The 26,834-nt window shown below is 52.7% G+C and overlaps 3 protein-coding genes and 1 non-coding gene across 19 annotated transcripts in view; 2 read left to right on the top strand and 2 right to left on the bottom strand.

Moving 5' to 3' along the window:
• Nucleotides 1-526, bottom strand: part of STRN4 (striatin 4) — a 28,281-nt gene extending 27,755 nt beyond the window's left edge. For all 4 annotated transcript variants that reach the window (XR_010939327.1, XR_010939326.1, XR_010939328.1 and 1 more), the window contains exon 1: nt 216-526. Coding sequence is in view for 1 of the 4 variants with exons in the window: in XM_067720975.1 (XP_067577076.1) it covers nt 216-500 (285 nt within the window). In the remaining 3 variants the exon portion in view is untranslated. The remainder of the gene's footprint in view (nt 1-215) is intronic.
• On the top strand, nt 100-9,725 carry FKRP (fukutin related protein). 13 transcript variants are annotated; one of them, XM_067720983.1, is made up of 5 exons: nt 129-157; nt 872-930; nt 1,284-1,344; nt 1,746-1,807; nt 5,944-9,725. In XM_067720983.1, the coding sequence occupies exon 5, from the start codon at nt 5,984-5,986 to the stop codon at nt 7,469-7,471; it is 1,488 nt and encodes a 495-aa protein (XP_067577084.1). In that variant the 5' UTR covers nt 129-157; nt 872-930; nt 1,284-1,344; nt 1,746-1,807; nt 5,944-5,983; the 3' UTR covers nt 7,472-9,725. The 13 variants fall into 13 exon arrangements, with proteins under 13 accessions (XP_067577085.1, XP_067577092.1, XP_067577084.1 ...); XM_067720981.1 differs by having other exon boundaries at nt 140-157; nt 1,242-1,344; XM_067720990.1 differs by lacking the exon at nt 1,284-1,344 and adding an exon at nt 1,917-2,082 and having other exon boundaries at nt 141-157.
• Nucleotides 9,726-12,203: 2,478 nt separating this feature from the next.
• Nucleotides 12,204-12,307, top strand: LOC137215816 (U6 spliceosomal RNA). The gene has a single exon (XR_010939449.1). It is a non-coding gene; the product is annotated as a U6 spliceosomal RNA (small nuclear RNA).
• Nucleotides 12,308-14,717: 2,410 nt separating this feature from the next.
• SLC1A5 (solute carrier family 1 member 5) lies at nt 14,718-26,093 on the bottom strand. Its single transcript, XM_067720977.1, has 8 exons — nt 24,877-26,093; nt 22,540-22,582; nt 22,067-22,114; nt 20,701-20,867; nt 18,617-18,850; nt 17,639-17,833; nt 17,358-17,492; nt 14,718-15,584 (listed from the first exon to the last, which is right to left on the bottom strand). Exons 1-8 carry the CDS (start codon nt 25,443-25,445, stop codon nt 15,350-15,352), a joined length of 1,626 nt encoding a protein of 541 aa, XP_067577078.1. The 5' UTR covers nt 25,446-26,093; the 3' UTR covers nt 14,718-15,349.
• Nucleotides 26,094-26,834: the final 741 nt, after the last annotated feature.

Here is a 26,834-nt window from a genome sequence, read left to right as displayed (position 1 = left end):
GCCCTGGGCCCCCCTCCCGCCTCCACCTGCCCGGGTGCCCTTAGGATCCCCCTCGGACGGCCCCTCACTCCGTCTCGGGGCCGGTCGCGGTCCCCTACCCGCCCCCCCGGCCGTCCCGGCGGCCATTGCTCCAAGATGGCGGCGGCGGCGGCGGCGGGTGAGGCCGGGCCGGGCCGGGCCGGGCGGGGGGTCGGGGGTCCCGGGGCGGTACTCACCTGCAACTCGGCGCGCTCGGCCTCCCAGCGGGCCTTCTCCGCTTCGAAGCGCGCCCACTCGTGCTGGATAAAGTGTAGGATCCCGGGCAGGCTCAGGGGCTCCGGTCCCGCCGTGGGGCCGGGGCTCCCTCCACCGCCGCCTCCCTTAGCAGCCGGGCCGGGACCGGGGGCGGGGGCAGAAACCGGGGCCGCCCCCGTCGGGCCGGGGCCCGCGCCGGAGCCGAGCGGGCGGCAGGAGGAGGCGGCGGCGGCGGCGACCGCGGCGGCCGCTCGCTCCTCCATCATGGAGGCCCCGGGGCCGGCCCGCGCGCCCGCTGTGCCTCGCGCGCCTGCGCGGCCGCGCCAACAGTCTCGCGCGCGCGCTTGGTGGGGGCCGGGGGGGCCGGTGACGGGAAAGAAGTCGGACGCGCGCCTCGCCCACCCGGGTCGACCCCGAAGGCGCGCGCGTGGGGGGGAAGGGGCGGGGCGGGGCGGGGCGCGCGCCCGAAGGAGGGCAAATGCGACCCAGGCCCGGCGCGAGGGTTGCCTTTGGGAAGCGCGGGACTTAAGGAGGGGCCGCTTTCTGCCCCCCTCCTCATGCTTCACCCCAAAGAAAGACTCTAGTCCTCTCCATACCCAAACACCATTCTCCTCGACAATCACTGTCACTCTTTCAGAGACAGAGCGACCACCAACGGTGGTTTCAGCAATGGCCCCATCCTGATTCCTGGCCCAGGTCGGTTGTCATGGTAACTCTTCCCAGTCGGGAACACCCTTAGCCTCCCCTCCCCTCCACCTTTGTGGTTATGGAGCTCCAAACCTGTCCTGGCCCTGCACCAGGAAGAGGTTGCTAAGGTAACCCAAGTCCCTGGTGGTCCTTATACCCCTACCCTCATTGGTTACTATGGCAACCTCACCTAGCACTCAGGTAGAAAGGACCCCAGCCCCAAGGACACTGCTGAGGGAAACATCTCTTTCCCAATCCCTCCGCCCAGCCACCCAATTGGCATTACCATGGTAACCATCCATCTCCCCCTTTCCCATCAGTGGGAGGTCTGTGGACCAAACCAACCAGGTGTTTTTATTTAGAGGAGATGCTCTGCTGAGGAGTAGTCGCTATGGTTACAAGGCCCGGACCATCCCCAGGGAGGTAAGAAAAAAGCAAAGCCAAGTCCTGGTTACTATGGTAATGGGGGCAGTCCCCCTTCCAGTGACCCTAGGAACCAGGCCCACCAAGGTACAGGACATTTTAGGATTGTCTCTCAGGATGGAGTGTGTCTAGGAAAGGGGTTGTCATGGTAACACCTTCTGTCACTTCTAACCTTACCTTTCTGGACACATTTATGAAAGAAGGGATGGTTATAGGTTGCTATGACATCCTTCCCTTCACTCCTTCCCTTCACAGATGCTTCAGGTGGTCCCTGAGCTTATGAGATTTCAAGAGAAACGATTCCTTGACCTTCTCGTTGCCACTTTTTTAGGTAAAATGAAATTGTGCTCTATTGTGTGAAATTGGCTGATTTGGGGTTTTCTGGTTTCTCCTTCCCTCAGCAGTGCAGCTGAGCTGGGCTGGAACTGCCCGCCTGGAGCTCCCTCAGCCTGCAACCTAGGAGGTAAGAAGCCCCTCAGTGTCACCTGCACTCACGTGGGAACTGCCCTTGTCCCCAAAGGTTTTTCCACACATCACTCATTTTCTCTATCCATCACATTCCCATTCTACAGATGCAGCAACTGAGGCTCAGGCCAGGTGAAGTCTAGCCTGAAGTGAATGTGGATCCACTTACCTTGTTTTGTGGGCAATGGAGAGACAGAGTCTCAGCTTAACTGTCCTCTCCTCCCCTGACCACCTTTTCTCTCTCATGCTCCCTGATGGTTTCCTGCTCTATCTGTAAGTTGTTTGCAGGGATTTTGTCTGTCTTCCTACCTCTGGAGGGCCTGCCCAACCACTGCCTGGTTCACCCCGTGTCCCCAGAACACAGAGGGCACTCAATAAATATATGTTTGTTGAGTTAATGAGTTGAATTAATTAATTAATGTTCATATTCAGCTTTGAAAGCACCTGTCAAGTGAGGGCAAGGGAAAGGGGTTATCTCACTGAAGATGGGTTGAAAGTTGGACTGTCTTTGTGGACCCAAAAGAGACAGCAGAGTTTATTGGCTAAAATCACAACACTGGAGCCAGCTTCCCGGTCAAATCCCAGGTCCACCACTTCCCAACTGTGTGACCTTGGGCAAGTGACTGCACCTGTCTGTGCCTCAGTTTCCTCATCTTTAAATGTGATCATAATGTGAAGATTAAACAAGTTAAGATCGGTAAAAAGCTTAGAACAGGAACTGGCACATCAAGAGCAGCTAGAATTGTTGATATTATTATGATCCTTCAAAACTATCGTTTCATCCACTTTGCCCCAGTGAAGGAGTTTTGAGTTCTTACAGCTGGGGAAGCCAAGACTGACCTTGTCAGGGTACTAGGTGATTCCTCTCTCTACTCTGGTTCCCTCACCTCCTCACCTGGCTGTCATACCTGCTGGTCTCTGAGAAACTGGCTTCTGTCCTCTGTCCTTTTGGGCACCTCCTGGCCCAGAGTCAGCCAGATAGCGCGTGCTGAGAACCAGGTTCCGGGGGCGGAGACCTGGGTTCCGCTCCCTTGGCCTTCCTCTCTCTGCGCCGCAGGTTCCCCGTCTGAATAACAGGAGTCAGTCATTCATTCCGCACACATTTATTGAGCACCTGCTGTGTGCCAGGTACCGAGCCATGTTCTGGGTGTACAGCAGGGAACAAAACAGACAAAACAAGAGACAAGATAAGTAAAATCTACGTGAGAACTACTAGGGGAGGAGAGTAGCCCAGGGATGGGACATAGGAAGTATGTGGGTGATAGGGAGAGGCATTTTTAAGTAGGGTGGCCAAAGGAAGGGATCACTGGATAGGTGATATTTGAGCAAAGACCTGAAAGCCAGGGGAAAAGGCATGCAGCTGCTACCTGGGGGAGAGCATCCAGGCAGAGGGGACAGCCAGTGCCACAGCTGAGGTCTCCTGGGTGTATTTGGAGAATGGTGTTTGGTGGCCCACGTGGCTGCAGCTGAGCGGACAAGTGGGAGAGGGTGGGGGGATCGCGTGGAGCCTTGTGGGTCCCAGCGAAGACTTTGGCTTTTCCTTTGAGTGAGTCTCGAGCCACAGAAGGCTTGAGCAGACGCAGGACAGAATCTAACTGAAGATTGAACAGGATCTTTCTGGGCTCTGAGTGGGGCACAGACCATAGGAGACAAGGCCGAAGCAGGAGGAAGGTCTCTTCAGAATTGTTAGAAGACTCTGAAACCATCTAAAGGTCTCTTCTCTGTTTCTGTGTACCTGAGCGCTAAAATTCTAAGATTTTTAAGACCCCGAAGATTCTGTGGTCCCCATGGCTCCTCCCCCCCCCACAGGAATGTGAATTGCCTAAGCTCAGTGGTATTGTCTTTCTCTGTGTGTTGTGTGTCCACGGCTGTTTCCCCAGGGCCTAGGACAGTGCGTGGTATGTTGTAGGAGTTCCACAACCTGGAATGATGGAAGGAAGGAGGGATTGATCGCAGGTCCAGAAGGCAGTTCCAAGGTTCTGAAGAATAACAAGTCACTCCGAAAGTGCAACTCAGACTCTTAAGTGCCATCTGAGTTGGGTCAGAGAAGGGCAAGCAGGCCTGGGATGGGTGAAGAGGGATGAGAGGGCGTTTCTGGAGGGGGAGAGAGAGAGAGAGGAGACAGGGAGACCAGGGCAGGGCCCCAGGTGCATGGCCACAGTGCAGAATTTGGCCCTGGGGACCTGAGTGGGCTTTACAGACACACAAAACCCCTGCCCCCAGTCATCATCTTTTCACCAAGTGTATTTTCAGTGCCCAGTCGTGTGGGAGGAACACAGTGGTGATTGAGACAGTCCTGGCTCTACCCTCCTGGGGCTCACAGTCTAGTGGGGCAGACAGAGCCATCCCCAGACAGTGCCAAACCAGAACAGGTAGCCCAGGGGTTCCGGGAGCCCAGAGGGGACTTCTGACTCAGACTGTGGTTCAGGGAGGGCTTCCTGGAGGAGGGGCCATCTGAGCTAAAGCCTGAGCATAAGTGAGTTCTCCAGGAGAAAAGAGGCACGGGGAGAAGGGGTGATCGAGAGGAGACTCTTCTAGGCAGGAGGAACAGGATACACAAAGGTTTAGAAATAAGATCTGTTTGAAGAAAAGTCCAAGATGGCTTAGGCACAGAGTTCGAGGATGCATGGCAGGAGATGGGGCTGGAATGGTGGCAGGCAAGGGCCAGGTCATACGAGGCCTGGTGGGACTTTGTAAGAAACTTAGACTTTCTCCCCAGGGCACTAGGGAGCCATGGCAGATTCTGAGCGAGAGAGGGAGAGGTCAGATTTGTGCTTTATGCAGACCCCTCTGGCTGCCACGAGGAGGGGACTTAGGAGACTGTGGGAGGCTGGGTGGGGATCTGGGTGAACCAGGGTTGAAGGGAGAGCTGTGGGAATGGGGAGGAGGGGGGTCAGAAGTATTTAGGAGGTAGGAAGATTAGCGGGGTCTCTGACGTCCCCCTCTCCGGCAGGGGCAGAACCTATGAAGATCCTTCATGGGGAAACTTTAGTATCTGCTCAGAAGAGAGAGTTAGTTATTCCTTCTGTGCTGGAGACCAGCCACATCTTCAAGTTGTGATGGGGACATGGAGACAGCGCCACCTGGGGGTTGCTTAGGAATGTGGCCCATGAATAGAGGTGGAGGTGCCCTATGGAGGGAGCACAGCCTCTTTGGATGCAGCCCACTGTACTTCAAAAAAAAAAAAAAAAAAAGATTTTTTTACTTGTGATAAAATACACATAACAAAATTTGTCACCTTAACAGTTTTCAAGTGTATAGTTCAGTAGTGTTAAGTATATTCATATTATTGTGCAAACAGTCTCCAGAACTTTTTCATCTTGCAAAACTGGAACTCTATACCCATTAAACAACAACTCCCCATTTCTGCCTCCTCACAGCCCCTGGCAACCACCATCTACTTCCTGTTTGTCTGAGTTTGACCCATTCCATTAAAAAAAAATTAATTAGTGGCCAACATTACAAACTGGAATAATTCTATGATTTAAGAAAACATTTCTAGCTTTCCTTGCAAAACCAAAAACATCTGGCTGACCATCAGGAAAGAGATGGCCAGATGGCAGAGGATTTGAGGAAGTGAGAAGGAGGCAGCAGGGGAGGGGCTTGGTGGCCAAGGTTCTGACCCCGAGGCCGGGGTGGGGGGGGGGTGCGGGGAAGGGAAGAAGAGATCAGGGGTGAGAGCAGGGAATGAATGGGGTCTGGGCATTTATAACTGAACCCGAATCTGAATGAGAAGTTGACAATGAATAAAAGGGTGAGACTGAACAAGGAAGAAGGGAAGGTGATTCATTGGTTAAAAACTTCCTGAGCATCTAATGTGTACCTGGCTCTGTGCTGAGTAGCCTTGGGGACCCAACAGTGACCAAGACAGGCTCAGGACCTGCCCTCACACAGACTGGGCCCTACTCACTAATGAATTAGAGTGGTAGGCTAGAGTCGGGGAACCCAGGGGTCTGAAGGAGCCCAGAGGGGTTTGCATGACCCAGCCTGGCATCAGGGAGGGCTTCCTGGAGGAGGAAATGTCGGAAGTGAAACCAAATAAGGAAAAGGCTGGGACAGGAAGACAAGGCTGAGGATGGGTGGGGGGGTTTCTGACAACCAGCTCCAGTCTCCCCTTTCATCCCCGCTCCCCAGGATACCCGGGAAGCCCAGCTAAGGGCCTGACTTCAGCCCCATGCGGCTCACCCGCTGCCAGGCTGCTCTGGCAGCCGCCATCACCCTCAACCTCTTGGTCCTGTTCTATGTCTCGTGGCTGCAGCACCAGCCCAGGTACTCCCCGGCCAGGGGCTCCCGCCGTGGATCTGCCTCCGGCCCCCGGGTCACCATCTTGGTGCGGGAGTTCGAGGCCTTTGACAACGCGGTGCCAGAGCTGGTGGACTCCTTCCTGCAGCAGGACCCAGCCCAGCCGGTGGTGGTGGCAGCCGATACGCTCCCCTACCCGCCTCTCGCCCTGCCCCGCATCCCCAGCGTTCGCCTGGCGCTGCTCCAGCCCGCCCTGGACCGGCCCGCTGCAGCCTCGCGCCCTGAGACCTACGTGGCCACCGAGTACGTGGCCCTGGTGCCTGACGGGGCGAGGGCCGAGGCACCGGGCCAGCTGAAGCGCATGGCTGAGGTGCTGCGAGCGGGAGGCGCACGCCTGGTGGCCGCTCCCGTTGCTTCGGCCAACCCTGCCCGGTGCCTGGCCCTGAACGTCAGCCTGCGGGAGTGGACGGCGCGCTACGGCCCGGCACCCTCCGCACCCCGCTGCGACGCCCTGGACGGGGACGCCGTGGTTCTCCTGCGCGCCCGCGACCTCTTCAACCTCTCGGCGCCCCTGGCCCGGCCCGTGGGCACCGGCCTCTTCCTGCAGACCGCCCTCCGCGGCTGGACGGTGCAGCTGCTGGACCTGCCCTTCGCCAGGGCGCGCCAGCCCCCGCTGACCACGGCCCACGCGCGCTGGAAGGCGGAGCGCGAGGGGCGGGCGCGGCGGGCGGCGCTGCTGCGGGCGCTGGGCATCCGCCTGGTGAGCTGGGAGGGCGGGCGGCTCGAGTGGTTCGGATGCAACAAGGAGACCCCGCGCTGCTTCGGGACAGTGGTGGGCGACACGCCGGCCTACCTGTACGAGGAGCGCTGGACACCCCCGTGCTGCCTGCGTGCGCTGCGCGAGACGGCCCGCTACGTGGTGGGCGTGCTGGAGGCGGCCGGCGTGCGCTACTGGCTGGAGGGTGGCTCGCTGCTGGGGGCGGCCCGCCACGGGGACATTATCCCGTGGGACTACGACGTGGACCTGGGCATCTACCTGGAGGACGTGGGCAACTGCGAGCAGCTGCGGGGTGCCGAGGCGGGCTCGGTGGTGGATGAGCGCGGCTTCGTGTGGGAGAAGGCTGTGGAGGGCGACTTCTTCCGCGTGCAGTACAGCGAGAGCAACCACCTGCACGTGGACCTGTGGCCCTTCTACCCTCGAAACGGGGTCATGACGAAGGACACGTGGCTGGACCACCGGCAGGATGTCGAGTTCCCCGAACACTTCCTGCAGCCTCTCGTGCCCCTGCCCTTTGCCGGCTTCGTGGCGCAGGCACCTAACAACTACCGCCGCTTCCTGGAGCTCAAGTTCGGCCCCGGGGTCATCGAGAACCCCGAATACCCCAACCCAGCACTCCTGAGTTTGGCAGGAAGCAGCTGAAGCTCCAGCGCCTGATCTTGGAGTCAGGAGCACATTCAGGCACAGGGCATTCATTGTCCTTTGTCTTGGTGCTGCTGGCGTTTGGTGGGCAAGCCAGGGATGCCAAGCCACCTTGCTGGGCCCAGCACAGCCCGGGACCTCAAAGGCGTGCCCTGCCCCGAATTTCCAGAACCGGGGCTCCAGGGCTGGGGCAGAGTTTTGGAAAGAGAGGGAGAAAGAGTGTAGGTTCTGGGGCCAGACTGCTGCGTCCCAATTTCTCTGCGCCTCGGTTTCCTCCAGGATTCAGTGTGTGCCTTCAGGGTCTAGCACACAAAGAGCCCCAGGACACTTGGCCGTTGGAGTTGCTTCTGCCACTAGAGGGCGCCCTTGTCCTACCTTGGGGGCCAAGGCGAATGTAAGCCCGGGACCTCTGTTCCACGGCTTTCACGTCTCTTGAGCCTTTGGTCTTCCCTCTAGCCTCCTGTGCCTGGCAGGACAGGATGACTAAATCCCCTTCTTTCTGAAAACGACCTCCTTCCCTCCTGGGAGAGCGCTGTGAGGTGCATGCTGCTCGTAACCCCATCTTGCAGAGAAGCAAACAGGCTCTGAGGTGTGGCTGTGGTTAAGAACCGGGTTCTGGATCCCGGCCCCCTCCATTTAACTGTTACCTCATTATTTTAGCTCTCTGCACCTGTTAGCCACTCGCAAGGTGGGGTAAACAATAATCATAGCTCACATTTACTGAGCACTTAGTGTGTGTCAGGCATCGTTCTCAGTATTTCACACGGAGTAACTGGCTTATCCCTCACCTTGCCCCTCTGAGGTGAGAGCTGCTGTTATTTTGATTTCACAGATGAGGAAACAGGCCAGAATGGTAAAGCCACTTGTCCAAAGTCAGACAGCTTGGGAAGTGTCAGAGAGGGGCCTTGAACCCAGGCTGTCCGTCTGTAGCCTGCATTGCCGTTGCCTGCTATGCCCCTCTCTGGTGATAGTACCCCAGGGGGGCTTTGGGAAGCCACACGGCTTAGCAGGTAAAGCGACAGCAGCCTTCCTCTTGTGATCGTGCACCTAAGAGGAAATACTGTTTGGGCATGTACCTCCAATAGGTAGATTTATTTATAACTTATATCCAGGTACTACTAGCATTCTGTATATTAGTCATAAGGCTTAAATTATTCCATTTTAAAATTAAAAATAAATAGAGAGGGTTTTGATTACCAGCCTCATCCCAGTGACTTGTCCCGCACACCCCTTGGGTGTATGCACCTGGCTTTGAGACCACAGGCTCTGAAGTGGGAGAGGCCTGGGTTCAAATCCAAGTGCTTCAAATCCAAATCCCACTGTGAACTTGGGCCACCAGTGACTCTGACTCTCTTCACCTTGGCTTTGCACCTGGGAAACAGGGCTAATGGTGACCCTCGCCCCACAGGGGTGCTGTGAGGCACTTGGGTGGTAAAGGGGTCGGGAGTCAGGGCTGGGTGTGGCTCCTGGCTTGGCTACTTACTTTCTTTGTGACCTTAGGCAAGTCACTGCTCCATTGAATGGGTGGCGGGGATTGGTGATATTGCAGAAGCGTGAAGCCCTTGGAGGAGGGAGCTTCGCACACCAGCAAGAGAAGATAAATGCCGATTTGGCCCAGACTCCTGAGGCTCAGACATACGAAGCCTGACTTACAACGCAGCCTCTGTTTTTAACCACTGAACCTGCCAACGGCTCGCAGTCTGTTGGGTTCCCAGGGAGCATTCTGGAAACATATGGGGATGATTTGGGTTATTGCTGTGATCGGACCGTGCTCTTGGCTGGTGGAAGGCACGGCCCAGGGATGGAGATGTCTTATAATATATGCAGGGCACCTCCACACAATGAAGCAGGGTCCCTTGTATATGTATAAATGTATAAATACATAAATCAATATCTGCATCACATCTTAAAATCTTTTTTAATTCTCAAAATAATCAATATTAGCTATCTATATATACATATTTCTTTAAGGTGTTGCCAAGAACGTAAGTTGAAGCTCAAATCACTCGTAAATTATTGTAATGGTTTTGTTTCATTTAGAAATTGTTGGTGTGATTTCTTGATTGGCACAGCTGTATATACGTATATACATAAAATAACATGTTATATATGTACATATGTATATTTAAAATAACCTTGTCTTAGCTGTGGTTTGATAAGGGAACCGCATCAAATGCTTTTAGCAACTTCCCATTAAATTGAGAATCCTTAGGACTTGAGATCTCAATAGATAAAGAATTTCTCTTAGCAGCAACTGCAGTGTTTTGGTGTTTTTCTCCTCTCTTTGCTGTTCCTGAACTAACAGCAATTACGTCTGAAACTTTTCTAGCCCTTAAAATATTGTCTAATAGTTTTGTCTATTCAATATGTTTATTACCAACTAAGTAATGGGATGACAGAAAACCCATCACAACAACTAACTTGAACTAATTTATCGCAATATGTATTATTGAATTTTACACTTTCTCACTCACTCTTATACTATTCACCAGCCAGAAGTATTTCAATACTTTAACAACCAGCCCATCCATACTAGTGCAAACTAACGAAATTTTAGCCTTACTTGGAAAAACCTGGTTAAGAATGATCTGAGCCTAGAACCTAACTCTCCTTAGGCAAACACAAAGTCTTTTTAGATGGTTTTCGTAGGTTCTGACTTTTCCAGGAAGTGCAACTACCACGTAAGATGAGGGAAGCTTGTGTTTTGTTTGAAACTTGGCCAAGGATTGTCAACAATATCAGAAAACCACGTTCCACCTGGTTCTTGGTAATTCAACACCTAAACCGCATGTTTACAGACGCGTTAGGAGCTGCCTATGTTTCCGGTGTAAATGTTTGTCTCCCTCCTCGGGTTCTAGGAAGGTGGCCCCGCACATTTGCATATTGAAATGTATATTTTAAATTCCTATCCTTTTATTTCTCCTTTTTCTTACAGTTGGGGCAATGGGATCATTTTGTGTGTGTGTGTGAAGTATTTGCTTTTATTTTATTTTTATTTATTTTTATTTTTTATTGAAATATAGTGGATTTACAATGTTGTGTTAATTACTGCTGTACAGCAAAGTGATTCAGTTATATATATATATATATATATATATATATATACACATTCTTTTCTTTTATATTCTTTTCCATTATGGTTTATCATAGGATATTGAATCTAGTTCTCTGTGCTGTACAGTAGGACCTTGTTTATTGGAATCATTTTTAATATACGTGCCCGTGGGTTATATCATCTGTGAACTTAAACACAGAAGCATTAAATTGTGGGTTATGAATCCATTGGTAAATGGTCACGGCCAAGAGTCCCCTACTATTACCCTCCTGGCTCTCCCTGGGGACCCCCTGGGTCTCCTCCTGACCCAGCAGCCCAGGGGTTAACACTAGGCATGGTGGGAGGAAAGGGGGTCCCAGGGACTGTGGGATGAGCCAACGCATTTACCAAGTAACAAATCTTCCGGGTATCGCCCCTGGACATTACAAAATATTTGCTCTGAAAAGTGAATGGCACTCAATGACATGTTTACAAACGCACCTTTATGCACGTTAACTCAAACTGGAAACTACCCAATGTCCGTGAACACATGAGACAAACTGTACATCCAGACAATGGAATACTCAGTGATTAAGACGGGTTGGGGGGGCCACGGCGGGGAGGAATGAACTACTGATACGTGTAAAAATATGACTAACCCTCAAAAGCATTATGCTGAGTCAAAGAAGCCAATGCAAAAAGTCATATACCATATGATCCCACCAATGTGAAATTCTAGAAGCGTCCAAACGAATCCTTAGGGACCAAAAGCAGATCAGCTGTGGCCCGGGCCTGGGAGGGGACGGAGGGAAAGACAACAAAGGAGCACGAGGAAGTTTGGGGGCAGGTAGGAATGCTGTGTGTTTTGATTGTGGTGGTGGATTTTCAAGCGTGTATGTATCTGTCAAAACCCATCCCGTTGTCAGCTTTGAGGGATGCAATTTATTGTGTGTAAATTATATCTCAATAAGGTTGACCCCCAAAAAGCAGATGGCGGAGAGGGGCCAAATGGCCTAGAAACACTGATCTGTCACTAGAAGACAGAGCTGAGTCATGACGCTGCCTGCCCGCCAGACTGTCACTCTGAGCTTGAACCCGGGCCCAAGCCCAATCCAAGGCCAGCCCGAGCCCTTCCTCCCACGCCAGGCTCCTTGGGAAAAAGCAAGAGGGGTGTCCCAATAATAGGAGTGGGTGGGGCAGGGGAGAAAGGGTGGGGAGGAGATGGAGGCTAGGCTCCAGAGAGTGGCTCTCCAGGGCTTTTTCTTCTGCTCTTATGTAACCTTCATCAGCGGCCTTTGGGTGAGGCGTAACAGAGCCATTGTCACCAGATGGTGACACCTGGCAGTGCTTGCCCAAAGTCACATAGCTGGTAGGTAGCAGAAGCGGGGTCTGCACCAGGGCAACAGCCTCTTGTAGCGAGGAGGCTCTGTAGCTGGAGCCCAATTCATTCCTTCTGCAAATATTGAGTACCTACTATGTGCCAGGACCTCTGCTGTGCTCTGGACATGCAGCCGCGAGCAGGACAAAGGTGGCTTCCTCCTGGAGTGCACGTCCTAGTGGGGACAGGGTCTGGGAGTCACCTGAGACCCTATCAATACCGAGGAGGCTTGACATGGCTCCAGTCTTTCTATATGACCTAGACCAGCATTTTAGGCAAACTCATGGCATGTGCTCAGCACTTTAAAAAAATGGAATAGAGTGCTTGCTTTGACTGCACATACACTAACATTGGAATGATACAGAGATTAGCTTGGCCCCTGCACAGGGATGACACGCAAATTCGCGAAGCGTTCCATATCTTTCTAAAATATGACACAAATGAACCTATCTACGAAGCACACTCACAAACATAGAGAACAGACTTGTGGTTACCAAGGGGGGCAGGGGGCGTGGGAGAGATGGGTGGGGGTTTGGGATTAGCAGATGCAAACTGGTATATACAGAATGGATAAACAAGGTCCTACTGTATAGCATGGGGAACTATGTTCAATATCCTGTGATAAACCATAATAGAAAAGAATATGAAAAAAAGTATATATATGTGTGTGTGTGTGTGTGTGTGTAACTGAATCACTCTGCTGTATATCAGAAATTAACACAACATTGTAAATCAACTATACTTCAGTTTTTAAAAATGGAATAGAAAAAATTTGGTAAGTGGGAATTCCCTGGTGGTCCGGTGGTTGGGGCTCTGCGCTTTCACTGCCATGGCCCGGGTTCAATCCCTGGTCGGGGGACTAAGATCCTGCAGGCCGCACAGTGTGGCCAAAATAAAAGAAAATTTTTTAATTAAAAAAATTTTTAAGGAAATTTAAAAATGGGTAAGTACTGTTTGGTGGAACATGGCCCAGTTTTATGTACATATATTTTCTACATAGATTGTACATGCAAAATATTACATGTGTAGGTGTGTATCTCTTTAAATAGGCATCCCTCATCATCTAAATTTCATCCATTCTCCCAAAAGCATGAAATAGAAAATTGGGCAGTAAACAGCTATTTCAAGTGAGGAAAATAATGCACTCCTAGCTCCATCCAAAAACCCCAACTGATTTCCCCAAAGATCATTTAACACTCTTATTAAACACTTCTGTAACAACCCACTAAGGTTTCTGGCATAATAGAAATCATTGAAAACAATTACTTAATTTATTCAACACTTAATGAACTCATCAGTGGCTATGTTTGTGTGCAATACACAATTTTGCACAGAATCAGATATGAATGATATTTCCCTGCCACACAGCAATGATCAGGAGAAGTAACTACATAAACCCAGAAAAGGTGCTCAAGCTGTAACATCTATAATTGGTGGTACCTCCAGGCACCTGGCAGAAGTCTACATAGGGACCTAGGAAGGGGGAGAGAATATCGGTCACGAGTAACATGCTTCAACAATGCACAAGACAGGATCCTGTTAGAACAGGTGAGTCTTAACTGGTGTCGTCCAGGACTCAGATAGAACTGAAAACAGTTGCAGAACAGGTTTTTGATTCAAACAGCAAATTGGGGGTTTAAAAAAAAAAAAAAGCGCGAGTCATTATTGGGACTATTAGGATAGTGAGAGTTATCAAGGGGTAACTGCATTCCCATGGAGGTGGTTATAGTTGGAAACGAATTTACCGCAGGTGGGACAAAATTTTTAACTGGAAGCTAACGTACCTAGGGTACATACTGCACACATCTTAAGTGTACTGGTTAGTTTATTTTTCCAAACGTTTACACCTGTGTAAGCATCCGTCCTATCAAGATATAGGACATTTGCTGTGTCATAGAAAGTCCCCTTGTGCCCTCTCCTGATCTATATATAGATCCTCGTAGGTCACCACTGTTCCGATTTCTCTCACCATAGACCAGTTTAGCCTGTTCTAGACCTTCATTTATAAATGGAATTATAAGGCATGTACTATTTCTGGTTCCTTTCACTCAAAATGTTAATCTGTGAGATGCATCGTGTTGAGTATATCAACACTTTTTTTGCCCAGCAGGCTTCCATCGAATGATGATTGTACCGGCTAATCCAATTGATGTGTTTCTAAATTTTGGCAATTACAGAGAGCAGCTATAACATTTGTGTACCAGCTTTTGTGTGAATAGCTTTCATTTCTCTTGGGTAAATCCCCAGGAGCAGGACTCATGAGCCCCATGGTAAGTAGATATTTTAAAATACACTTTGATATTAAAGTGCCCAGTTTTGGGGGTTTTTTTTTGCGGTATGCGGGCCTCTCACTGCTGTGGCCTCTCCCGCTGCGGAGCACAGGCTCCGGACGCGCAGGCTCAGCGGCCATGGCTCACGGGCCCGGCCGCTCCGCGGCATGTGGGATCTTCCCGGGCCGGGGCACGAACCCATGTCCCCTGCATCGGCAGGCGGACTCTTAACCACTGGGCCACCAGGGAAGCCCTAAAGTGCCCAGTGATTTTCCAAAGTGACTGGACCATTTTGCATTCCCACCAGCAATGCATAGGCTCTGTCCAGTTCCACATTCTCATCAGCACTTGGTATTGCTTTTGTTTGTTGCCATGCCAATAAGTGTGTGTAGTGGTATCTCACTGTGGTTTCCAACAGTGCTGTGTGTGTATATATATTTTTTTATTTTTTGGCTGCATGTTTTTTGATGAACGGATATTTTATTTCAATGAAGTCCAATTTATCATTTTGTTGTTGTTTTCTGTGTGGCTAGCACTTTTAGTCAAACTCTTGAAAACATCTGATTAGATACACTTGACAATTTTATTGCTGAAAAGCATCCTCTGGAGTAACAGCAGTGTGTGTCCTCAGTCTCCCCTCAGGGTTCCCGGGAGTGTTTCTGTTACTGTGAAGGGAACAGAGGGCCTGGGGACAGGGTGGGATTGTACCGTGGAGAGTCACAGAACACACACACACACACACACACACACACACACACACACAGAGCTAGAGCTACAGCCACCAAAATAACCATCAAAGGAGCCAGCAACCTGTCAGAACATCCTTCTGCTCGAAGAGGGAAGAATTTCCCATGGTGCCCTGTGCCCTGAGACACGAGGCCATGCAGGCTCCCAGGATGGGGTGTGGAGGCCGCTACTTCTCCATCTTGCTGTTTCCTAGCCTTGGGTGAGGACAGTAGTTGACGACTGGGGAGATTTGGGGACAGACAGTCACACACACACAAGCAAACGCATATACCCCAGCAGTGAGGCCTCCCAGATCTCATGGCAGGGAGGGAAGCTGAGGCCTGTGGCTCCCCGAGTGTGTGGGTGGGACTCTCCAAGAGGCCCTGTTTGTCCGTTCATCCATGCCGCATGATTCCAATGTCCAAAGCACCCCACCCCCCGACTGGGGCAGGGAGGGTCCCTACTGGGATTTACATGACTGATTCCTTCTCACAGGTGTCAGCGTCCCCAGCAGGTCCTGGACAGCGTTTGAGGAGAGGGTTCCCTTCCTCGGTGTGGTCCGGCAGCACAGCCAAGGGCGCCTCACTCTTCACATGGATCAGCTCGGGCACTGAACTGCGGGACTCTGTGCGATCCACGTAATTTTGGAGGAGTCCTGCCCCAAAGGCGTCACCTTCCACGTTGAGGACAGTACAGGACCGGTCGCTGAAGGGGGAACAGTGAGGGGGAAGTGAGTGGGAGGGGAAGGGTCAGGGCCCAACTCTCTCCCCTCTCCCTGCCTGTTACCTTCAAGTCCCCATCATGCCCTCCTTCACAGAACCCTGTTCTACTCCTCTTAGGAGCTCATCCCTCCATCCTCCCAGGATCCCAAATATCCCTTCCTCTAGAACCTTAAAGATCTTTTCCTCTAGAACCCCAGAAGCCTCCTACCCACCTTCCTTCCCCTACAATCCCAAGTGTCCCGTCAGGCTTTCTCTGCCTTAGGACCCCAAAGATCTCCTCCATCCTCCCTGGATCCCCAAAGATCCTTCTTCCAATCAAATACAAGATTTGTTCCTTCTGGAACCTCAAAAAATCATGCCTCCCTTTCCTTGGGGCCCCAGAGGACCCATCAATGCCTCTTTCTTCTTCTGAAATACTAAGTTCTCCCTCAGGTCCTTCTCCTCCCATTTAAAAAAACTGAGATACAATTCACATACCATAAAATTCACCCTTTAAAAGAATACAACCCAGTGGTTTTTAGTTTATTCAGGGTTGTGCAACAATCATCACTATTTAATTCCAGAATATTTTCATCACTCCAGAAAGAAACCCTCGTATCCATTAAGCAGTTATCCCCCATCTCCTCCCATCCCCCAGCTCTAGGCAACCACTAATCTACTTTCTGTCTATAGATTTGCCTATTCTGAACAGTTCATATAAATGGAATCATATACAATGTGGTCCTTTTTGTCTGGCTTCTTTCACTGAGCATAATATTTTCAAGGGTCATATGTTGTAGCATGTACGTTTGTATCACTGCTTCATTCCATTTTCTTGCTGAATAATATTCCATTGTGTGGACACATGACACTTTGTTTATCCATTCATCAATTGATAGGTATTTGGGTTGTTTCTACCGGTTCACTATTATGAATAGTGCTGCTATGAGGACTTCCCTGGTGGTCCAGTGGTTAAGACTCTGCCTTCCAATGCAGGGGACGCAGGTTCGATGCCTGGTCGGGGAACTAAGATCCCACATGCCTCGGGGCAACTAAGCCCATGTGCCACAACTACTGAGCCTGTGCTCTGGAACCCATGCACCATTAGAGAGCCCGCCTGCCACAACGGAGACCTGACTCAGCCAAATAAGTAAATTAATTTTTTTTAAAAGATGTTGAATTAAAAAAAGAAAAAGTGCTGTTGTGAACATTCACGTACAAGTTTTTGTGGACATGTTTTCAGTTCTCTTGGGTTTAAACCTAGGAGTGGTATTGCTAAGACACATGGTAACTCTCTAACTTTTGAAGCCAGACTGTCTTCTAATCTTTTACACTCTTAACAGCTTAATCATGATAGTTAACAATTACGTCGCATTTTCTACTTACTGTTCTAAGTAGTTCTAAGAAAGCTGCGTGTATTAAGTCATCTAATCCTCCAGGAGGAACTATTCTCTCCATTTTACAGATGGAGAAACTGAGACACAGGGAGATTAAGTACTTGCCCAAGGTCATTAGAGCTAGCAACAGTGGCTCTGGGAGCCTGGTCTAAGAGTCTGCTCTATTAACCACTGGGACATGCTACCTTTCTGGGGTTCCTCTTGGAACCCCAAAGATCCCTTTCTTCCCTCTGATTAGAACACTCAAGGTAAGGTCCCCTCCCCTTTCTTCTAGAACCCCTTCCTTCCTCTCTTCTGCTCAGAGGCTCTCAATGACCCTCTTGCTCGTCCCCTTTCTCAGGAGTACCCCTGAGCCCCCCGAACCCTCGAACCACACTCACACTAGCCAGTCCACAGCCAAGATCAAGGAGATGTCGTGAACTGGCAGGCTGACCGCCTCGAGGATGATGGCCAAAGTGAGGACACCTCCGGCGGGGATGCCCGCGGCGCCCACACTGGATGCTGTGGCGGTGACCCTGGGGGAGGAGAGGAGAGGTCAGGGAGAGGCCGCTCGGTAATGGGAGAAGCTGTGGGGGTGGGGCTGCTCCTCCCAGCTCGTGTCCATTCTCAAGGGAGGGGTCAGGTGCCTTGGGGGTCCTAGCCGCAGCCCCCCCGCACTCACAGGATAGTGATAATCTTCATGAAGTCCAAGGATCGCTGATTGAGCTGTGCAATAAACACTGCCGCCACACACTGGAAGAGCGCGGCACCGTCCATGTTGACAGTGGCACCGATGGGCAGAATGAAGCGGCTGATGTGCTTGGCCACGCCGTTCTTCTCCTCCACGCACTTCATCATCAGCGGCAGCGTGGCAGAGCTGAGAGGGGACCGCAGATCTGAGTTGGCGCGAGCTCACCTGGCCAGCCCGACCGGGCCCCGCCCACCGCTCAAGCCACGCCCCACCTACCTCCACTGACCATCCCCTGGACCAGGCCCCACCCACACAGCACCTCATCTCAGGCGCAAGCTCTGCCCACCAGCCTAGACCTCTGCTTCCCGTGAACCCGGGGTCTCCACCCACACCCCTTAGCCCTCCCCAGCTCGCCATGCCCTTCTCTTCTCAGAGCCAGAAGCCACTAGGGATCCCACAGAATGGAAGCATTCCAAAATATAGGGAATCTTGGACCCCTGGGAGATTACCAACGGCTACTCCTTAAAATACACATAAAAATTCATAACTAACTTCTAGAATGTCTGAGTGCTCACTGACTCACACCCCTTCCCCATCTCTACCAATAACAGACCTCGACTAAGAATTACTATACTCTGGGGGATGCTCCTATAGGGAGGGTGGGATCCTGAGGGGACAGGGCCCGCAGAGATGGACAAACTACTCAGGAGAGGCAGAAGGAGCTTTTAGAGGTTGGATCCAGGGTAAAACACTAGAGTCCCCCAAGGCCAGGCCTTGGGATGCGGAGGGGTTCTCAGGAAGGAAGGAATAAATCTCCAAGGCAGTAGTTTCCTAATGGTGGGGGGGGGGGTTTCCCTCTACCCAGATCCCATGTCCCTAGACAAAATTTCAGGGGTCTTTAGACATCTGATGCCTGCTCCAGGCCCCTTAAGCTTAAAAACCCTGCCCTGGTCTGCCCCAAGGTCACACCTGGAGGAGGTCCCAAAGGCAGTGGCCAGCGGCGTCATAATGCCCCACAGGAACCGGTAGGGGTTCTTGCGGGTGAAGAAGAAGTAGATGAACGGCAGCACCAGAAGCCCGTGGATGGCGTGGCCAAGCAGGCAGCACAGGATGTATTTGCCGAGACTGGCGAAGAGCATCCCCACGTCCTCCATCTCCATGATCTTGCCGGCCACCAGGAACAAGATGCCCACAGGGGCATACCTAATTACCCAGGAGACAGATCGCCACCTCTGACCATGTGCCCACCCAGGGCCAGGCATTGTGCTGGGCTCATGGCCTGACCACACTTCTCAGCCTCCCTCCAAGTCAGGAAGCGCCCACAGCAATGTGGGCTGATGTTCGGGCACCTCCCCTGCCATCCTCCATTCTCTCCCCTTGAACATAGCGCCACTGGGAGATAAAAGAAGTTTGGGGGGGTTCCATCAACCACTTGGAGTAGAGTCACCCACCAGATTTGGACTTAACACACGACCAGGAAAGAAACACCCACCGTGCATATCATTTACATATTCTGGGTTTGTTTGTTACAGCAGCTAATATGACATAAACCAATACACTCTCTCACCATGAAAAATAAAACCGTGGCTCATGTCTTAATGTCCCAGGTATGAAGCATTTATGATGTGCCGAGCCCTTGAATGGGATTGCGTCTTCACCACAACCCCACAAGGGAGCTCCTAGTTTGAATCTCTTGCCGCTATCATTGAATTAAAATCAAACAGGTCTATAAAACAGGGGCCATAATGCTACCAACCTCATAGGAATCTTGGGAGGATGAAATGAGATGCCAGTGGAAATGAGCTGAAAGCTTTTTGTACACAATAAGTGAAGTCTATAGGCTTCCGCTGGAATGTATCATCACCCTCTCCTGGAGGGAAGATCCCAGGGGTTGCATGTGTCTCCCAGCCAGGAGGGCTCCCAACATCACTTCCCTGATTGCCTGATCGCTATGGCTACTTGTCTCCAAACCCCTTCTCCTCTTTAGTTACAGAAGAAAAGCACCATTTCCCAGCCACCTGTGCACCTAGGTTTGGCCAAATGCCCAGGTTCTAGCCAGTGAGATGTGCCCAGAAATTATACAAGTACTTGACAAATATTAACTAAGCTTGTTTACTGTAGGCACGCTATAGGTCAGGCACTGTCCCAAGAACTTTACACGTATTAACTCACTCGTGCCTGGTACTATCAACGCCGTTTTCCAGATGGGGAAACTGAGGCACGGCGGGATAAGTAACTTGTCGTAGGGCGCACAGCTGGGAAGTAGTAGCGCCGGGATAGGAACTCAGGCTGCCCAGCTGCAGAGCCTGCTCTTACCCACACACCAAGTGTTTCTATTAGTTCCACACAGCAGCTTCTTAGATGTCAGCTACCCTGGAATCAGGGCTGGGGTTGGGGGAGATTTGGTAAAAAGGCAGCAGCCCTAACCCACCTCCTGATTTCTGACCTTCTGATCCAGGATGGGTCCTGAGAATCAGTGTGACACCATGTGGAGATGAGACAGGGGAGGTGGCAAGAGTGAAGCTGAAGGCCTCTGCACGTGTTTTTTTCCCTCATTATCTGAGGCCATTTAACAAAAGCTCATACATAATGGTGATGATCGTAGCTGACATTAACTGAACGCTCAGTAGGTGCTAGACATTTAAAACACTATCTAAGTGCTTTACTTACACCTCAGTCACTCATGTCATCTTAATCATAAACCTATAAAGCAGGCACTATTTTCCATTATTGATCCAAAGGCAAACATTTGATGACAGTGAAATCTCAGAAACAGATGCATTAGCCAGGCTGCGGCCGCAGCTCGGCGGTCTTTTTGTCACCTTCCAATAGGATCAAGAAGGTTCCAGGATCAGTATCAGCTCTCACGGCATAGAGTACTGTCCTCACCTTATAGATGAGGAAACTGAGGCACAGAGAGAGTAAGTCACTTGCCTGAAGTCACATAGCCAGGGAATAGTCGATGCTGGATTTGAATCTAGGCCGTCTGGTTCGAAGGAGCAGATAGAGGATTGCCCCACCCCGCCTCACCAGCCCCCTCTCCCACCACTTACCACATGATCCAGGAGACCAGCACCATGGTGGCATCGTTGAAGGAGTTGAAGAAGCGGATGAGCAGCTCTCCCTCAGGCCCCAGCTTCCGCAGGGCCACGCCAAAGATGATGGCAAACACCACCAGGCCCAGGATGTTCATACCCTCTACCTCACCCCCCATGGGCACCTTTGGGCAAGAACACATGGGGATGGGCGGGGCCGTTCAGTCAACCTGCACAGTGACTGAGGGCCTGTCCTGCGCACTGCTGGGACCCAGCAGAGACAAGACCATTCCCCAGGCCCCATCCTCCCAAGGCTCACAGTCCAGGTCCAGGGACCACCCAGAGTGGACAGGGCTGGGACGGGGGAACCCAGGGGAGTATGGGAACCAAGGAAGGTTGTGCTGCCAAGCTTGGAGGAGGGGAATCAGGGAGGGCTTCCTGGAGGAAGGGGCTAAGACCCGGAGACCGGGGGTGAACAAGGTAAAGGGAGGGGAGGGGTATTGTTCCCTCTTCTAGAAGGAGTTAACAATATGCAACAACCTTGAAATGACTCTAACTTAGGCATTCAAAGAACATTAAGAAATTCACTGTGGCTGGAGCAGAATGGGCCAGGCAGAGTCACAAGATGAGGCTGGGTGGGTTGATGGGCAGGGGCAGGACCTCACAGGGGCCCCGGGGACTATGGCGAGGAGCCTAGGCTTTCTTCTGAGGGCACTAGGGAATATGACAGGGCTTTAGGCAAGAAAGAGGCTGGGTCAGGTTTGTGCTTTGGAAAGAATTCTCCAGCTGCCAGGCTGAAGGTGGGCGGGAGGGGAAAAGAGGAGCCTGGACCTGAGTGTGGCTGTGGGGAGGGAGAAGAGAGGACAAAATGGAGATTCCAGAAAGGCAGAAAAGACAGAAATTGGGGAGGGGCTTCAGAGAGTTTAAAACAGATTGTGCCCAAATGTTAGAGGACCCAGGGGACTTCCCTGGTGGCGCAGTGGTTCAGAATCGCCTGCCAATGCAGGGGACACGGGTTCGAGCCCTGGTCCGGGAAGATCCCACGTGCTGCAGAGCAACTAAGTCCGTGCGCCACAACTACTGAGGCTGTGCTCTAGAGCCCGCGAGCCACAACTACTGAGCCCACGTGCTACAACTACCGAAGTCCACGCACCTAGAGCCCGTGCTCCGCAAGAAGAGAAGCCACCACAATGAGAAGCCCGCGCACCGCAACAAAGAGTAGCCCCCGTTCGTCGCAACTAGAGAGCACAGCAACGAAGACCCAACACAGCCAAAAATAAAAATAATAAATAAAAAAGAAGACCCAGAAGGCAGACGAGGCCAGGGTAAGAACAAAATGGAAAAACCAAGGTGCAGGGCCCCCCACCGCCTTCCCAGCTCTTACCTTCACCTGGGTTCCGTTGAACAATCTCTCCTTATAGGTGGTAGCATACTGCAGGTGGGGTTGGGAAGAGTCAGCATCAATTGTCATCGAGGCTCCCCCACCCCATTCAGGCACTGACAATACTCAAAGCCCGCCCTAAGCTTCCCTTAAACGTGATCTCATTCCATCCCACCAGCAACCCTGCTGCAGTAGGACTATTCAAACCCCCATTTTCCAGAGGCGGAAACTGAGGCTCAGAGAGGTAAAGGCACTTGCTTAGGGTCACACAGCTAGAATTAGAACCCAGAGGGGACTCAGAACCCATATTCTCATGAGGGGCGTGGATGGGTTTCATTCATAAGTCACCCAGGAGCCCTGCAATATGGCCTGTAAATATGTGGGCACGTGCGTTTTTCCAGGCACCAAGGGGCTGGAACTGGCTGTCTCCCTCCCTGCCCACCCCCCAACCCTGAGGGACACCCCAGAGGACTCACTGAGCGGAAGGCTGCGGACACCAGGTTGGAGGGGAAGATATTTCTGCAGAGATAAACATGGTGGGGGGGGGGGTATTAGATACCACAGGAGGAGGTCAGGGGAACTGGGTTGGCCTCTTGGGGTGAGGGGAACCTTGGAGGCCCCATCTGTACCCAAACGCGGTCCTCACCCATGCCTCAGCCAGGTTCAGACAGGTAGAGATGGACCTGGGCCTGCACACCTTTCCAGGGTGTGCAGAGTCTCAGCTGGAATCCTGGGGCCCAGGAAGCTGGTGTTCTAGCCCGGAGGGAATGTGGATTGAGGGTGAGGAATGCCCGCTTCCCAAGGCAGGCTGGGGCAGGGTTACGGGGCCTGGCTCCATCCCACACTCGGCACCCTCAATACTCTGGACACCTTGCATCAGCCACTGCCTCCTGGAGGCCTGAGGAGAGAGCTGGCCCTGGGGGCTGCTGGGGGGTTGCAGGCTGTGGGGAAGATCTGGGTGTGTTAGGGAAGAGGTGGTGAGAAAGCGACAAGAATTGACTGTGTTGTTGTGAATGCGCCTTTGTGTTTATGCAGCCACTCTCGTGTGAGGGTGTCTGGGTGTGATTAAGCGTGCAGCAGCGTGCATTAAACCCCACTGAGCATGTGAGGGAGTCGGACAGTGGCCCCGTGTACCTCAGGGCAAGACAAAACTAACAGCCAAGGTGACTACCGGCGCTGTACTAAGTGCTTTCTATAAATCAACTCATTTAATTCTCCTGACAGCCCTCAGGGCCCTGCACTATTATCCCCATTTCACAGAAAGGGAAGCCGAGGCACTGACAGGTGAAGAAACTTGCCGTTAGGAAGTGGCAAAACTGGGATTTGAAACCAGCCAGCTGGTGCCACAGTCCGAGCCACTCGGCAACCTCGGATCTTCCCTCTCACCAAAGACGTGGGTGCGCAGCTGCTGGTGGTGGTTGGTAGTTTATCAGGTGTTGGTATCCGGTTGGGGGGTGCAGGTTAGTGTTCAGATATGTGTGGCCCTGTAGGCACGTATGTGAGTGTGCATGTGCTCCTGAGCTGTGTTTAGGCAGTGTTCCACATGTTGGTGTGGTCAGTGGCATCGGTGAGCGTCTGCGTGCCCGTGTCCAGTTGTGTGTCAGTGGCTCATAAAGTTGGGTGGCTCTGAGATGTTCCAGCTAAGTCGCCGAGTGGCTGGCCAAATGAGTTACGCGGATTTGGGCACAACGGGGAAGCTTGCACACATAAACAAACTTCAAGCGGGTGTGCCCGTCTGCAGGTCGGCCCGTACCCACCCAGGCCAGCCAGGGCTGGGTTCAGGACACAGCTAATCTCCCCCAGCCAGGAGGTGCCCACCCACTGTAATTTCTGGACACCAAGCCTCCCCCCAATATCAGCCTGCACTGATGCCCCAAGAGACTGAGGGGAACCCTGTTCCGTGACTCGTCATTTCCTTCCCCCACTTCCAGGAAGTCCCCAAACAACCTGGCAACACTGAATCATCAGGCCTCAAAGGCAAGGCCATGTGGATCCAGCAGTCTGCCCTCCTTAAAAGGGGGGAAAGAGCCATTCTGGAGGGGAGGGGAGCAGAGGCCCAAAAGAAAAGAATCTGCCCCCTTTCTGAGCAGCCTAGTGTGAGGGGAGGGCGGCCGGGTACCAGACAGAGCAGGAAATGGGATGGAAAGTTTGTGGAGGTGGCAGGACTTACCTACCAGGAACATATAAAGGGGAAGCCAGGGTCCTGCCCAGCTGAACTGGGTGGAGAAAAGAGGCTGAAAAAAGGACCTGGCTTTGTCTGGGGGACACGTGGTGTGGGGAACCACGTGGGAAGAGGGCCTGGTTGGGGGTCATTCTGATCTCTTCAGGTCCTGCAGGAGTCCCTTACCCAGGGCTCCCAGAACTTCCAGACACTGGACTTAAACCTTTATCCAGAAGCCCCATCCTGGGGCCCTTGGCCACCCAAAGATCCCCTCAGGATCCTCCCCCGTCACAGCAGAGACCCTCTTATGTCCCCCTCAACCCCGCCAAGCATCACTTCTCCCTCTATAAGACTTCCACGCCCCTATCACCCTCCTGTGGGGTCCCGCTTATGTACGCAGGCCCCCATATTTAGAAACCTCCAGGAGTCTGTTCTCACCCTCTGTACCCTGACCCTCAAGGGGCCAGAGCTCCCCCCAACTATCCCATCCTGTTTTCCTGAGGCCCTGGGGATATCCCGGACACGGAGGACCCAAAACCCCCCTTCCGTCCACGTGGCGACTCCGGCCAACCCTAACACGCGTCCCCTCCCCACGAGGCTGAAGCACCCACCCCCTTCCCCCAACCCCTCCACCGGGCGGGCGGGGTCTGACCTCACAAGATCCAGGAACGAATCGAGCACCTCCTTGCTGGGGGCCTCTTCCACGGAGCCCGTGGCCTCGACGGAGCTGTTGATGGCGGCGAAGGCGGCGCCCGGCTGCAGTGCGAGCGCCAAGCCCACGCCGAGCGCCGACGCTAGCAGTGTAGTAACCAGGAAAAAGAGCAGCGCCCAGGCGCCCAGGCGGCCGAGCGCGCTCGGGTCCAGGCTGGCCGCGCCGCCGATCAGGCTGCACACCACCAGCGGCAAGATAATCATCTTCAGCAGGCGCAGCAGCAGCTCGCCCGGGAAGGCAAAGGCCTCCAGGCGCGCTGGGCCCAGCGCTAGCGCGCCGCCGGCCCCTGAGACCCCCAGCCCCAGAGCCACGCCCGCCACCACTGCCACCACTGTCAGCAGCACCAGCAGGTTGGCGCGAAGGCAGCGGCGCACCTGGTCCCCGGAGCCGCAACAGCCGCCTTTTTCCGAGCCGAGGTCCTCTAGGGGGACCAACGCCGAGACACCGTTGGCGGTGGGCTCCGCCGCCGCGTACTCCTTGGGGTCTCCCTTAGGCGGATCGGCCACCATGATGAACGCCCCGGGGTTCCTCAGAGCCTGGAAGCTGGGAGCGCTTGGGGCTCCTTCCCAGGACGCTATCGTTCCTTAAAACTTTGTTAAGTTAACAGAGCCTGGAGGCTGGAACTTTGGAGGGTTCCCTGGAGTTGTGAGTTCACAGCGCTTAAGTTCCTTGTCTCTTGGAAGCTGGAGTGTTTGAGATACCCTAGGCTGGGCGCTGGGGCTCCTCTGCTCTTCGTTTGCGCCCGGCGGTGAAAGCTGGGAGGTGGGAGCACCTGGGGTTCTTTACCCTGGGGGTTAGGAATACGGGAGTTTCTCAAGCTGGGACCTGGGGTCCTTGGCTCCGGAAGGCTGAAGGCGCCCAGGCGGCAGAGGTCTTCAAGAGGCTAGGTCCTGGTGGCGCAGATCCGGGAGGCGGGGACCTGGGGTGCCTGGGTCCTGGAAACGGAGAGCTGGGGAGCCTGAGTCTGGGGGCCGGAAGACAGAGCTCCGGGAAGAGGGGGGCCAGGCTCTTGGGTCCAGGCGGGAAGATCCGGTCCCCTGAGTGCCGAAGGCGGCGGCCCGGGATCCCGGGAAGAATCAGCTGTTAGCCGAGACCGGACCTCCCGGGCTCGCCGCGTGGCTCTGAGACTAGTTGGCGGAAGCTGCCCGGATTAAGCACCCGGGGCGAGGCTTGAGAGAACGGGGACAAACCCACCGGTGCCGATTGGCTCGGTCGGGTTCGGGGCCCTCCAGGGCGGGGCTTTGGCTGGAGTAGGGCCAAGTCGCCCATACAGAAGGCAGAAAAACAATGGTTACATTCAGGGGCGGGGTCCGGGTGGGGTGGGGGTGGAGGGTCCGAAGGGGGCGGGGCGTTGGGAGGAGTGTATTGGGTTGGGGGCCTTTAAGCCACAAAAGTGCCTGGCGCGAGGGTCTCTAGAAAGTGCCAGGTGATCCGCGGGTCTGCAAATCAATTTAGCCTGAAACTCCTCTTCCGCCCTAAATTCCGGTCTTTTGTCCCTTCTCGTCAATTCCTCGAATGAAAAATACAGATCCCTCACGTGATCGGTGTAAGAGTTAAATGAGATGGAGTGATTTATTTAATAATGTTAATAATTTTCAAAATAAAAGTTCTCAGTTCAGAGCCCCACACGTATCAATTAATGACAGTTATTATATTAGGACTGTAATCCACTTCCCCCAGGTACGCAATTTGCAATTCATCCACTAAAATTATAATTCAGTTTAATGACTGTGCTAATGCTTTTGCTTTCACCAGATATTTTCCCCTTTTTAAATTATTCAAAATTAATTAAAATTTTCAAACCTACAAAAAAGTTTAAAGGATTTTAGAGTGAACACCCATATACCCACCACCTAGCGTCTACAATTATTTCATGGTACTTCTATATAAAATTTCTA

The sequence above is a fragment of the Pseudorca crassidens genome, chromosome 20 (assembly GCF_039906515.1).
Source record: "Pseudorca crassidens isolate mPseCra1 chromosome 20, mPseCra1.hap1, whole genome shotgun sequence".
Classification (NCBI taxonomy): domain Eukaryota; kingdom Metazoa; phylum Chordata; class Mammalia; order Artiodactyla; family Delphinidae; genus Pseudorca; species Pseudorca crassidens.
Note: the sequence above shows the minus strand (reverse complement) of the source record. Positions and strands in the feature narration are given on the sequence as shown.